At 35.3% G+C, this 14,437-nt stretch overlaps 1 protein-coding gene across 3 annotated transcripts in view; it reads left to right on the top strand.

Annotated features, from left to right (window-relative positions):
- The window catches only part of ARK2N (arkadia (RNF111) N-terminal like PKA signaling regulator 2N), a 73,791-nt gene that overhangs the window by 28,334 nt on the left and 31,020 nt on the right, over window positions 1-14,437 (top strand). For all 3 annotated transcript variants that reach the window (XM_075993478.1, XM_012790320.2, XM_012790316.3), the window contains exon 2: window positions 989-1,773. In XM_075993478.1, the coding sequence (XP_075849593.1) occupies window positions 1,059-1,773 (715 nt within the window). In that variant the 5' untranslated portion in view covers window positions 989-1,058. The remainder of the gene's footprint in view (window positions 1-988; window positions 1,774-14,437) is intronic.

Genomic DNA, 14,437 nt, shown 5'->3' with positions numbered 1-14,437 from the left:
GTATGTGGGAACTAGGAAGGACTAAGGGAACAGCAGATTCTGGCCTTTCATCTTAATGCTCCTCTAGAGCAACCCTATTGAGGGGAATGCAGACAGGTTTGATGCATATAATTACTTTGGTTGCTCATTTGCCAAGTGCATGTAGTTGAGGTTTTTTTTTTTTTTTCGTTCTTATTCTTTCTTTTTTTTTAGAGATGGGATTTCATTCTGTCACAAGGCTAGAGTGCAGTGGCATGATCATAGCTCGCTGCAGCCTTGAACTGCTGGGCTCAAGCCATCGTCCTGAGCAGCTGGGACTACAGGTGCATGTCACCATGCCTGGCTAATTAAAAAAAAAGTTTTTTTAAAGAGTGGGTGGTCTCACCATATTGTCCAGTCTGTTCCCAAACCCCTGGCCTCAAGTGATCCTTTCAAGCCCTTCACTGGGGTTACAGGCATGAGTCACTGCTCTTGACACAGTTCCCCCCACCCCCAACATAAGTACATTTGATGTTTCTCCACTGTAAACCACCTCTACCCGCCTCCAGAAAGGAGGATTTGAGTGTAAAATAAATTGAGGATTTGAGTATAAAAGTAATCATTACAGTTAACTCATTGCTTTCTAGACTAGTTTTTTTTTGAAACATTCTTTTTTGTTTATATTAAAGTCAAAACATACATGTTAACTGGATTTATATATTTTGAAGGTCCCTTTCTTGAACACTTTGAATAAAGTTGTAAACTTGAAAATTCTTGTTTGAATAATGGCCTTGCAAGTTCAGTAATAGAGAATTAATATTGTGCCATTTTTAGTAGCTGAGTTTGCTAGGATTTCGATGGTATTAAGTCCTTTGAATTTGTTGATAAAGCAAACAGATAATAAATATATGTATTTTAAAGGCCTGTGTAATGGTAACTATTGCTACCCATTTAAACAGGTAGGCATGTTGTGTTGATTAAATAATCTGCCATTTCTTTTTATTGATTTTTTTTTTGTGTTTTCATACAGGTTGCTTTCCTGTTGCTTCTTTGATATCGTTTCCTAGACCCTGCTCCATGATTTAATTCAAAATTCTGAAATGAAGATGGAGGAGGCAGTGGGAAAAGTCGAAGAACTCATTGAATCCGAAGTCCCACCAAAAACATCTGAACAAGAAACAGCCAAAGAGGAAGATGGCTCTGTAGAACTGGAATCTCAAGTTCAGAAAGATGGTGTAGCGGATTCTACAGTTCTTTCTTCAATGCCCTGCTTGTTGATGGAACTGAGGAGGGACTCTTCTGAGTCTCAGTTAGCATCCACAGAGAGTGACAAGCCGACAACTGGCCGAGTTTATGAGAGTGACTCCTCTAATCACTGCATGCTTTCCCCTTCCTCTAGTGGTCACCTGGCTGATTCAGATACATTGTCTTCTGCAGAAGAGAATGAACCCTCTCAGGCAGAAACCACTGTAGAAGGAGACCCTTCAGGAGTGTCTGGTGCCACAGTTGGGCGCAAGTCTAGGCGTTCCCGGTCTGAAAGTGAAACGTCCACTATGGCTGCCAAGAAAAACCGGCAATCCAGTGATAAACAGAATGGCCGAGTTGCCAAGGTTAAAGGTCATCGGAGCCAAAAGCACAAGGAGAGGATCAGACTACTGAGGCAGAAACGGGAGGCTGCTGCAAGGAAGAAATACAACCTGCTGCAGGACAGTAGTACCAGTGATAGTGACCTGACTTGTGACTCAAGCACGAGCTCATCAGATGATGATGAAGAGGTTTCAGGGAGCAGCAAGACAATCACTGCAGAGATACCAGGTAGAGGATGTTTTTTAAACTGACTGTAAACCACCTGATGGCATTTCTCAGCTATAAGGCTCAGTTAGATGAGTGACACTTGAAAAAATCCAGGAGGCCTGCAGCTCTGTGTAAATTTGAAGACTGCAGTCTATTAACAAGACATGGCCAATATAAAAAACCTGTTCTGAGGTTTCCAGTGCACTTTAGCACATCAGCAAAAAAAAAAAAATGTTAATGGTAGGGACAAGATTATTTTTAAATAATGGAATTTCTCACAAGTCTCTTTCTCTGTAACGTAAGACCTGAACTCCCATCATTGCCTTTTTAGCACTGCTTAGCATAATTACTGTTCAGCATAATTACTAAGTATGTTTTCCTCAGGAATAGGCACCTTGCTCTATTATAGCCACTGCACTTGAGCTTATAGTGTCTGAAATTACACTTTCTATCTTTCGTTAAAGTTTTCTAACAACTGTTCCTTCTAAAACGGTAGTTTTATGTGTTTTCCCTCAGATGCAGTGCATGATAAGCTAGTTATCCTTGTTGCACATCTTTCTATCCTCAGTTGTTACTTGCATTGAGAAGAATATATTTTCCATAACTGCCCCTTAAACCTCTAAGCTTTAAAAAGTTTGTTAGGAATCTGCTTGTTTCAGCTATCATTGGTATAAGAATCTGTAATTCATTATTATACATGTTTGACAAATCCGATTTCCCCGTATTTATCAAATCTGGTACTGTATACTACAAAGGCAGTCTTGAGATTTCATAGTGGAAGAAAGATGATATCTGAATGGTTCTTAAGTGGTGAATTCTCATTATTAAAGAGACTCTTATAATCAGGAACATTTTGTAAAGTACATGGCATTTAATAGGTCATAACAGCATTGTTTATTGCTACATTAAAGAGGGAGAAGTTTTGGTTTTCTAAAGTTTTATGAGTGCCTATGTTTTTTTCTCTCTAGTTTTCTGAAAGTTTTCTGATTCTACATGTGAAGACAGCATATTGCTGATATACAAAGAATATTTAAAGAAAAATCATATTGGTTAATTAAACCTATAGCTATCCAAACTTATATAAACTCAATAACTAGAATGATTGGTTTTAAAGCTCTTTATAGGTGTTCAACTTAAAATAATAAAAGTCTCATCCATATAACATATTAAATATGAGTTATAAAGTATTTAGAATTGCTTTTTCCTTTTTTAATGTCTCTATTGATTTCCTTTGCTGTAATTCCTTATATTAAACCTACTGGAAGGGAATTGAACTAAAGCTCATCAGTTAAATGCATGAGAGAAACAGACTTTGAGGTTCTAAGACTGAGGTTCTTAGAACCAGACAAAGGCAGGTTTAAGGTATATTTCAATTTTACTTTTTGTTTTTTTTTTCTTCTGAGACAGAGTCTCACTCTCTTGCCCATGCTAGAGTGCAGTGGTGTCATCATAGCTCACTGCAACCTCAAACTCCTGGGCTCAAGAGATCTTCTTGTTCAGCCTCTGGAGTAGCTGGGACTACAGGCATGTGCCGCCATGCCCAGCTAATTTTTCTGTTTTTTTTGTAAAGATGAGGGTCTTGCTGTGTTGCTCAGGCTAGTCTCGAACTCCTGGGCTCAGGCAGTCCTCCCGCCTTGGCCTAGGGATTACAGGCATGAGCCACCATGCCTGGCCCAATTTTACATTTAAAAATATTTTTAGCAAAGTCTTACTAGCACCTGTAAAATTATTTATGCATTCTTATATCCTGTTCTATTAATCAAGATCCTGATGGATCTCTTGACATAGTACTTAATTCCACTTACCAATTTTTTTTTTTAATGTAACCACCCCAATACTTTGCTTTTATATGGATAGGGAGAAGGCAGGTGAACAAAATTCTCTTTGAAGACAGAATCTCATTGTAGAGATGGCATGAGAAATGTCTTCATGGGCATTTTCCCTGTTTGGCTTACATAGGTTAAATGTGCTTTGTTCATATTTTCCTAATCTCTTTGCTAATTGACTATCTTGACCTATGCTTAAAACGTAAAACACCAGTGGTCTCTGTTTTGTCTATTCTGAATTATATACTAACCAGACACCAAAGTAATTTGAATTTATAATTTAGTTTCTCTTGTTCACACCATTTAGTCAATTTGTAGCTTTTGAAAACATGCAGAATTTTTTAAGGTAATCCTGGAGAATCAAATTGTAGGTTAAGGTGCAGGGGCACTATGTGATTGCCTATGCTGTGTACTGCAGTTTTGGGAGGTGCCATTCACTTAAGACAGGTATGCATAGTCTTTCCTGAAATTAAGCAAAGCAATAAAGATAGAACAACCTAGAATTTAAGTATTAGGAATTTCAGTTCAGTTGTCCATATTACTATCTCTGAAAAATTGTCACATTGTGTATTTTTAATGTAACAGTTATGTATCCTTCAGTTTCCTGAGTCACATTACGACTTTGGGGAAGAGAGGAGGCACACTCAACTTTATAAGAAGACCAGTTGTTGAAAAGTTGTATAAATTGTAAAGGGTAGGATAAATTATGAACTGACATGAGTGCGATGACATGAACATCCAGGTGAACTTAAATTGGATGGGCCTAACAGAATCTCTTGGATGGTGAAATTTGAATCCAGCTTTTTACACAGAATGGAAACCAAGTGGAAAAGTAAAAAAATTATTGCTGTACTCTTTAATTGAGGTACAGATCATTTAGTAATTCAGAAAATGCTTTATTTATAAGCTTTTGTTTGGCAGCAGCTTAAAAGTTGAAGAAATGATCCTAAATGTTTTCTTATGCCAAATAATTTGACAGTTAGTGCATTTTTTGTTAAAGAGTGCAAATAATGATGATGAAGACTAGTATGGTTCATGATCATATTTAATAATTAAGTTTGATAGCTGGGCAATAAATGTTTATGAAGTTTTTAAGTTAGCCATTAACCAACAGGCAGCTCAGTATTGGCACAAGATCGTTTTCTCCTTGAAGTTTTTGGAAATACATTGATGTTTTAAGAATTCGGAGTTATACCAAAATAATTCTGGCAGTACTTTCATTGGGGGACATAGAGATGAGTAAAGATAGAATATTTTATAATAAATTGATAGTATTTCATAATGAATTAGTATAAAAATACTATGTGGTAGTTATATTGAATATTCGAAGCTTTATCAAGTGTCTGATTTATCTTTATAGATTATCTTTTTGTGCTTTGATTATTCTTTGCAGTTTTATGGTTAGAGCATTATTTTTATTGGGGAAGCAGTTTCTCTGTAAAATCGCCTTTGAGACTAGCCTTGTAAAGTCTGCTGTTGGGGGGTTTTTGGTTTGAGTTAATATGAATAATGAACATTAGACTTGATTCAATTAAAGAAATTCTCTAAACTAACATGCGTGCATCAGTATACATGGGTAGTGGGGAAAAATTCTTTTTCATAAATATTTAGCATAGAATGAACCTCTATACAGCATTGTTTTAGCTTGTCTTGACTGTAATGACCTGCTTTTGTGTGATTTAATAGTCCACCATGTAAATACTTATTCAGACCGAGGTTCCAAAAATAATACCCACCAGGGTAGGTAAGACTCAGTTGTCTTGGCTGGTTTGCCTTTAGAAAATTTAATTGGTCTCTTTTGGAGAATGCCAGGGAGGCTAAGATCACCTGAATTCTCAATCTATGTGGCCAGGCCAGGCCAGGCCAGACCAGCTCAGCCCTACTTCAAGCCAGGATCTCAGCACCCATTACTCACCATATATATTTATGCACTGAACTGCATCATGTCAAGCTATCATCTTATCTCACAGTTTTTTCCTTTGGTAGAGATTATTATACTTGATCAATTAACTCTTGCTTGGAAACTAAAAAAAAAATTTTTTTTAAGTGGTAAATTCTTTGTCAACATTTTTGAAAGAAAAATGTGAAATAGAAGATTAAAATCACCCATAATTCTTTTGTTAACATTTCAGTATGTTGCCTTTCATAACATATAACAAAATTTTTCATACTGGGTATTACTTTTATCTTTCTTTCTCTTTTAACATTGCATTTTGAGCATTTAACCAAAACACTGTTCTCTCCAGAATGTATGGATTTTGAATAATTTAGCTAATTATAAAAACAACTTCTCTAATATTGGTACTTTGGGCTGTTTTTAGTTTTTGCTATTATGAGTTAAGGGTATGAACACTTAAGCCTCTTGATGACATACTGCCATACTGTTTTTTTTTTGTTTTTTTTTTGAGGCAGAGTCTCACTTTGTTCCCCAAGCTAGAATGAGTGCCATGGCGTCAGCCTGGCTCACAGCAACCTCAATCTCCTGGGCTCAGCTATCCTGCTGCCTCAGCCTCCCGAGTAGCTGGGACTACAGGCATGTGCTACCATGCCCGGCTAATTTTTTTGTATATATATATATTTTTAGTTGGTCAATTAATTTCTTTCTATTTTTGGTAGAGACGGGGTCTCGCTCAGGCTGGTTTCGAACTCCTGACCTTGAGCAATCCGCCCGCCTCAGCCTCCCAAAGTGCTAGGATTACAGGCGTGAGCCACCGCGCCCGGCTTGCCATACTGTTTTTTGAAAATAAATTTATTCCATCCAGGAGTTTGAGTGTTCATGCATTATATTCTTGCTATTGAGTAATATAATGCATGAACACTCAAACTCCTGGATGGAATAAATTTATTTTCAAAATAAGTTTGCAACTTGCTGTTGATTATTTTTGAAAATTTTGCTAATTTGATGAAAGAATTGTATCTTAGTGTTAATTTGCATTTCTTTGATCACTAGTGAAGTTAAAATCATATTTGGCCATTTGTATTCTTTTGGTAAATAGTCTAGTCATGTACTCTGCACACTTTCCTCCTGACACATGTTTTTCTGAATTCATTTGGGAGGCTTCTTAACCTACTGGGCGTTTAATTGCTTGGAAAAATTTTTCCCCCGGTCTGGATGTTTTCTAAAGGAAAATTTTAATATTAATTTAGGCAGTGGTCCCTCATGGTAGAAGACCCCAAGCCCATATGGGGAATCCCATGAAGTGTAATTGACATTTTTCCTAAATTGAATATGAAGTGATTTAATGGCTAAAAGCTCCATGTCTCTCTTTTAAGCTTTTGTAATCTGGTTGCATTTTGGTAGCTATTTAGGAGACTTGTAAATATTGATACATTGATAACAAAACACCAAAAGAGTCAGGTAGTAGTAACTGTCTCTTTTCAACTTAGTAAATGCAAATCAAGCAGGTTAATATTGAGCAAGTATTTGAGCACTTCAGCTCCATTAAATCAGAATCTTTGGGGTCTGACTACTGGCATCAACTTAAAAAATGATGACTTTGTAAAGTGTTTAGCTTTAAAAGGTGAAGACAATGAGCATTCAGGCATAAGTTAAGCAGTGATTTGTTGTCTCCCATAGCTAAAAGTCTGGTTCAGTTAAGTTCTCTTAACTGCTAACAGTTATCAAATTCTAAAACAGTGGAGTCTGTAGTTTTTTGAAATCATATTAGTCATAAACCACTGTATGGTGCTATATTAACAAGCTTAAGCGCCTTTTTCTTTTACTCCATTTAAGTGATTATTTGAAAAGCACGAATTGTTAAATGTGGTTTTCTATATGTTACAGTGTCTGGATAGTGTTAAGTTAAATTTATAAGCTTTCAAGTCTTTACTGGTGGATATCCTTTGGCAGTCTCTCATGTTAAAGCACCAGATATTATTTTCAGCCTGCTTTTCCTAACTTATTTGCTAAAGTGAGTGCCTATATTAACTTTGTATATGTAAAAGCATACCTTTGCTTTTGATATGTCTTTTTTTCAAAATAGGATATATCTTAGTGTTAATAAAAGGACTTGTGTGCTTACGGTGAGAATATGTCCTTGGTTTTCTCTTTTTAAATTATTTTAGAATAGTTTTGGGTTCACAGCAAAAATGATCAGCAAGTACAGGAGAGTTCCCCCTTGCTCCACATTCCCGCAGCCTCCCTCACTATCAGCATCCTGCACTAGAGTGGACATTTGTTACACTGATGAACCTACATTGACACATCATTATCACCCAAAGTCCATAGTTTACTTTTAAGGTTCACTCTTGGTGGTGTAAGTTCTCTGGGTTTTGACAAATGTTTAATTGGTCTCTGTTTTTAAAGCTTCAGAATGTCTTGCTTATCAGTGTTTATTGCTGGTAATCATCCTTAGGAGGCTGCAACTTATCTCACTGCCTCCAGCATAAAAGTGTTCTCACACCATTTTCTGAGTTTAGCTTTTAAATGCTCATTTTCAGTATTCCTTGAGAAATAAGTAACACTAGAATCTAAAGCAGATCAAAGTAGCCATCTGATTTCCTGTCCTATATTTAAGTTTACCTAACACTTATAATGGAGCTTAAAAGAAGTTTCATATGCTTTAAATTCCATTTAGTCTTTTTTTCTCCCGATAAGCTAAATATACTACACATTGGGGAAGGGTATGTCCTTCTTGAGGAAATATATATATATATTTCTTTAAAAAGTGAAGACAGCATAGGGGATGGCTTAATCAGAGGAAAAAGGAATAATGCTTCAGGGGGAAGGTTGCTAACAGACTTCGTGAAGTTTTTATTTGCTAGGTTGAATGGGGCTAAAAATTTGTCCCACAGCCTCTTAGGCATTGAAAATAGATGGCATAACTGATTAAAAAGTTCCTTTTGTCTAGGAGAAACAGTTATTCTTGATACTGAGAAATGGGAAATTTTTCTTTGTCATCTTTATAAAAAGCTACTATGTGATAAAGTGAACCATGTTGTTAGAAACACCATGGGGTAAATTCAATAGAGCATTTCATGGGAGTGTTCATTATGAGACTGCTTGATGTAGATAGATATATAAGGCCAAGATGGATTGATTCCATCACTTTACAATCACTTTACAATCAATCAGCAAGTATTGGAGCACCTAGTATGTGCCATTGGGAACATTACAGTGATCGAAGTCTCTGCCCTCATGGAACTTAAATCTTCATTGAGGAGATAGTTAATAAATCAATGCTACAGAATAAATATATGCTGTGAATAATAATAAAACAGGATATAAGAGATAAAGATAGACTAGGAATGGAGTAGAAAAGCTATTTTAGATGGTGTAGTTAAGAATGGTCTGAAGAGGTAACATTTTTAATAGGCCCCTTAGAACAAAGAGTTCAACATAATTGGTTTTATTAGAGACAAAAAGTGTATAGGGGATCCAAACCAGAGATGATCTAGCCTCATTCAAGGATAAAACGGTATATATATAGGATCAAATCCTAAACTGAAATCCTGTGAAAACACTATTCTACTGAATATTAATAGCTGTATACATGTTCACATATTTAAAAAGTGCTGGATTATGTGTTACCAGGTTTTTTTGTTGTTGGTTTTCTTTTTAGGGTTTTTTGGTTTGTTTTTTACAGCAGGACAATCCAGCCATTAATGTGCTTTCCAGAGGGGAAGGGTATGATTTCTTGCATATCCCACTTTACCACTAAACTTTTTTTTTTTCTGGTGGCATACATACATACACCTTGCATAAATTAGGGTTTGTAAAAAGCTGACACAAGTGTATTCATGGATTATGCAAATCCTTTATGTGGTTTTCCATAAGAATTTCTTTAAACTTAAAACACAGCTTATGATAAGAGTCAATCAGCTGGAAATTATTGTCTACTGATTTATTGTGGGCCAGCTGTCAAAAAACTTTTTAGAATGTGAAAGCCAGAGTAGTTAAAATACTCCAATAGGCTTGATGTGGTGGCTCATGCCTATAATCCTACTACTCTAGGAGGCCAAAGCTGGAGGATTGCTTGAGGCCAGGAGTTCAACACTAGCCTGAGCAAAAGTGAGACCCCATCCCTACAAAAAAATAGAAGAATTAGCCGTGGTGGTGGTATGCACCTGTAGTCCCAGCTACTTGGGAGGCTTGAGCGGAAAGATCACTTAAGCCCAGGAGTTTGAGGTTGCAGTGAGCTATGATGATGCCACTGCATACTACCCCGTGTGACAGAGTGAGACCCTGTCTCACCAAAAAAACCCAAAAAAAAAAACAAAACCGTCAAAGATACAATGGTTCTGAACCAAAGCTGTGCATTAAAATCACCTGGGGAGATTGAAACAAACTTCAGATACCTTGGAGCCACCCTAGGTTTTGGTATTTCTTAAACCATTTCAGGTTCTTATGTTCAGCAAAGGTTGAAACCATTGTTACAGATTAAGTCAGTTGTATAGTAACAGAATACATGCTTCCAGGTAGATACATTGAAGCTATGAAAAATGGTAATGTTGATCATTTTATTATTTTTCTTAGAATTAGTGGCTCTGGTTAATGACTTTAAACAGTGGCTTTTGACTGCTAGATCTATCAGGCTATTTTTAGTAATGCTTATGTCATTTTCCTGAGTTAGCATGTCTTAATAAAAAAGACAATTTTCTGAATAAATAATGTTTTATCAAATGGCCTCAATGTCTTTAAAGCTGACTTCAGTCATGTTGGGGAATCTGAAGAAGCGCCCAGAGAAAGTCCAGGATTACTTGACAGGGGTCCTGTGTGTGGTAGGAACTGCATAGGCTGTGTTCCAGAAGAGGCCATGAGCTGCCTTTCCAAGATGGAGAGGCAAACAGAGAAGTTCTACGTGTGGATGGAAATGCAAACTCACCTTGATACAGACAAAGAGAACAGCAGCTGCTGGAACCTAGGTGACCTAAAATGCAACTAGTTTGCTAAAGAATTTCCCCTATCACCCAATCAGGTGCTTAAATGCAGATGCCTGATTCCCAAGTACTGCCACAGCAGCCCTTTGGTTCTTATGTGACTTCTCCAAATGTTAAAAGTACATTAAAATTCCCAAAGATGTATGATAACAGTTTACCAATTAATGTTAGTGAAAATGGGAATATTTATAGAACAACCTTTGAATCTATCACAAAATTGTTAACTATTTGCTTTTTGGATTATGTAAGAAATATGCTTTTGTCCATGGTAAGTTTTTTTCAATGATCTTTTAAAAACTATGGTAGTAAACCATTTCTTTTTTTAAAATTAGGTATTCAAAACAGAAAGCTGCAGAATTGATAAATTTTAGCTTGAGTTTTTTATATATGGTGGGAACATAGAACCATATTTATACAATAATAGGACTGATCCTCTTTGTGTTTTTTTTAATGAGAAATAAAAATACAATTAAAAATTGGGAATTTTAGTGAACCCAGATAGGTCAATATTTAATTTCTTGAGAATCTCTTAGCATTTATTCTCTACAGACACTGTTGAGTCCCTTCTGATTCTAATTGGGGAATAACGTAATTAATCCCACTGTGAAGATCATGAATGAATGTACTGTATGAAGATTTTTATATCATTCTATGTCATTTAATGAACTAATTTGTTGCTAGTCTTTCATGAATTATAATATTAAATAGCATTTGTATGCAGGAAGAATGCATTACTTTTTTTGAGCAAATATTTGCTCTGTACCTACTATGCAGGGTACTGTAGGAAAAGCAGATTAGACTGCAGTTTGACTTCATGCATGACAAAAATAATATTTTTCACTGATACATAGATGGATTTTTATCTTGAGCTTTAATTTAAAGCTCAGTGCCTGAGGCAATAACCTGGTAGGCATCATCCAGTGGAATTTCTGGTAACCTGATATAAAGGGTACTCTAGAGCAGTGGTCCCCAATGTTTTTGGCACCAGGGACCAGTTTTATGGAAGATAGTTTTTTAATGTTGGGGAGCAAGGGGGGATGGTTTTAGCATGACTCAAGCCCATTACATTTATTGTGCAGTCAAACCTCTCTGCTAATGATAATCTGTATTTGCAGCTACTCCCTAGTGCCTCAGCTCCACCTTAGATCATCAGGCCTTAGATTCTCATAAGGAGCATTATAGATCCCTAAAATGCACACTTTGAGAATCTACTGCTGCCGCTGATGTGACAGGAGGCAGAGCCTATGCTTATGCAGTGATGTGAGTGATGGGGAGCTGGGGAGAGGCTGTAAAGATAGATAAGGCTAGCTGGCTTCTGCTCACCTCCTGCTGTACAGCCTGGTTCCTTAACAGGCCACAGACCGGTACCAGTCCTTGGTCTGGGGTTGAGGACTGCAGCTGTAGAAGATAAAAGTAAAATGGTCACTCTATCAAGGTATTGAATGGGTTTTTGAATTGCTAGTGACTGAGCTTATTAGCTAATGAACTACCAGTTTTAACACATTGACTGCTATGTGAGTTGTAGTTAGTTCAGGCTAGTTTTGAGCCCAGGGACATGTGAAGCAAAACCTTGCAGTTGGTTCATGAAAATCTTACTTTATGTTCCTATTGTTACAATTAATATTGACCATTTAATTCTAAAAATGTGGATTGCGTTGATTATAACTCATTCACAGAAAACAATAAACAATAACAAGTTAGAATGGATCATTTTGTTTTTTAATAAAACACCATGGCCCCAGGGAAAATTTTTTTTTTCTAGTGTAGCAATGTGTTAATTTTGTTTTCAATCCCTGAACTGAAAATAAATGGCCCTTGGTTATTATGTTAAAAGGCGCAGAGAGTGTGTCAAAGGGAAGAAAATATCACAGGATTGAAAGTCTTGCAACATGATAGATGTTTTTATGTGTGGCCTGGGATTGGGAAATACTGGTATTTTATCTTTTCAGGGTTTATAAGAATATTGTGAGAAACAGCTAAATTAGGATGAAAATCTTCAACAGGAATATGTAACTTTGCCAACACTAAGTGGTTTTGTAAAATTGTTTTCTACTGGATTTACTTTTAAGAGAAATTTAGTTTTTCTCTTTACATTTATAACTTAATATGAAAAGGTTAATTTTATTTAATGAAGTTGCAACTTTGGAAAAAGTGTTTTATAAGAGGATGGATAGACATGGTATATTTGGAATTTCATGTGTAAACGTTAATTTATCTTAATGTTTGACGGGATCTTTTACTCAGAAAAACCATCACTGCTTTTTAAAAAAATGGTTCTGTATCCAGATATTTGCAACTTACAAGTTATCAATAATATTGAGCCAAGTTCTTTTCCTTTTTTGGTTTTGAATTGAAAACTAGCCTTGTGATCTGATTCCCCCCCCCACCCCCCCAGAACTTGATGTCTGAAAATTGGTAGTTAACTTTGGGGAAGGCTTGTTTATGTGCTTAGTTTTTGTTTAATAATATATATAAATATATAAATTGATGAAAAAGACTAGTGGTCTCTTCTGTAATTATATAATGACTGTCAGATTTCCTGAATTTAGTATTTGACCAGTAGTGATAAGGTTTGAACACCAAGCACCTTGCAATACATAATGTTCATATGATTTTTCACCATGAAATATATATGAGTTTATTGTAACTGATAGGTTTTTCTCTGAAATGAATTACAACTTTTGTAAACTTCAGCAATTTTTTTTTTTTAAGTAAGCTTTACATCAACAGGAAGAACAAACTAGTTTTGGGTGACTGAATTTTAACTAATCTGTAATCTTTACTTGACATTGATGTTTTCAGGAAAGTTTGTTCTGTCTTCACCTTCTTCCTAGAATCACAGACTTTACTAGGCTTGGATTTTTAGACATAAGAAAATATTAATTTCAGCATGTTAATGGCTACTTTTCTGTGCATGTGTAAACTGGTTAAAGCACTTAACAGGTTTTGTTTTTTGTTTTACAATATAAAATCTAATATGTTAAGCATATCCTGAAGTGCTGCTTATTTTTAAAGTGGAAAAAAATCTTTTAAGAATAACATATAGACAGGTTATTGCTAATATCGTATTACCTGTATAAATTCTAATTTTTATTATTGGATAATTGGGCAAGAGCTCTGTAGGTTATTTTGCCTTTAAGAAAAAAAATGAAAAGAAATTTCAGTGCAATGCAGTTATCAAACACAAGTTTTAATAATTGGTACTCAAGAATAACATTTTGAATATTTGAAAAGGTATTGAAAACTAATAGTTTTAAAAAGCTTTTCTTCAAAATTTTGGATAAAGATATGAAAAGGTTTTGGTAGAAAGAGAAGGAATGCTACAATACATTGATTTAATTCATAGAACGTATGCCAAAATATTAAAAATTATCCCAGAGTAAAGCTTGACATTCTGTGGTTTGAAGACTTGAACCTTAAGAATAATTTTGTAGCAGAAACATGTACAAAAGGTTTTTATCCTGATTTTCACTTTTGTATAGTGCTTTGAAGATGTGTTGTTGTCTTAAGGAGTAATTTGAAAAATAGGTTTTGCTTTAAAATTATTACACCTTTTCCAGATTACATAGTTAAAAGATTTATCTTCCAAAATAATTTGTTTTTGATTATGGACATTTAAGGAAGTATTAAATATTTGAAGTAATTTTAATACTTTTTCATGTGACTGGTACTATAGGTTATTGTATTCTTTCAGTGAGGTAGAGTCTTATTTTTAAGATTACAGGTACATACTAATACTTGTAAGTGGGAATTACTTTTGGATTATGTGATGGTGTTTTTATGTAGCTATTATTTAAGTGCTTAAATGGTCTTCCTTTCATTTTCTTTGAGTTCCCTTAGTTTTCCTAGAGTTTTAAGAAGGTTAAGGACCATATCCCATTTGGATTTATTTACAATCAATAAATGGCTGATGCTGGAAAGAAATGTCTTTGAACCTATAACACTAATCCAGATGTGGTTGAAATGCTTTTTATTTAAGA

The sequence above is a fragment of the Microcebus murinus genome, chromosome 17, assembly GCF_040939455.1.
Source record: "Microcebus murinus isolate Inina chromosome 17, M.murinus_Inina_mat1.0, whole genome shotgun sequence".
NCBI lineage: Eukaryota > Metazoa > Chordata > Mammalia > Primates > Cheirogaleidae > Microcebus > Microcebus murinus.
This window is presented reverse-complemented; position numbering and strand designations above follow the sequence as displayed.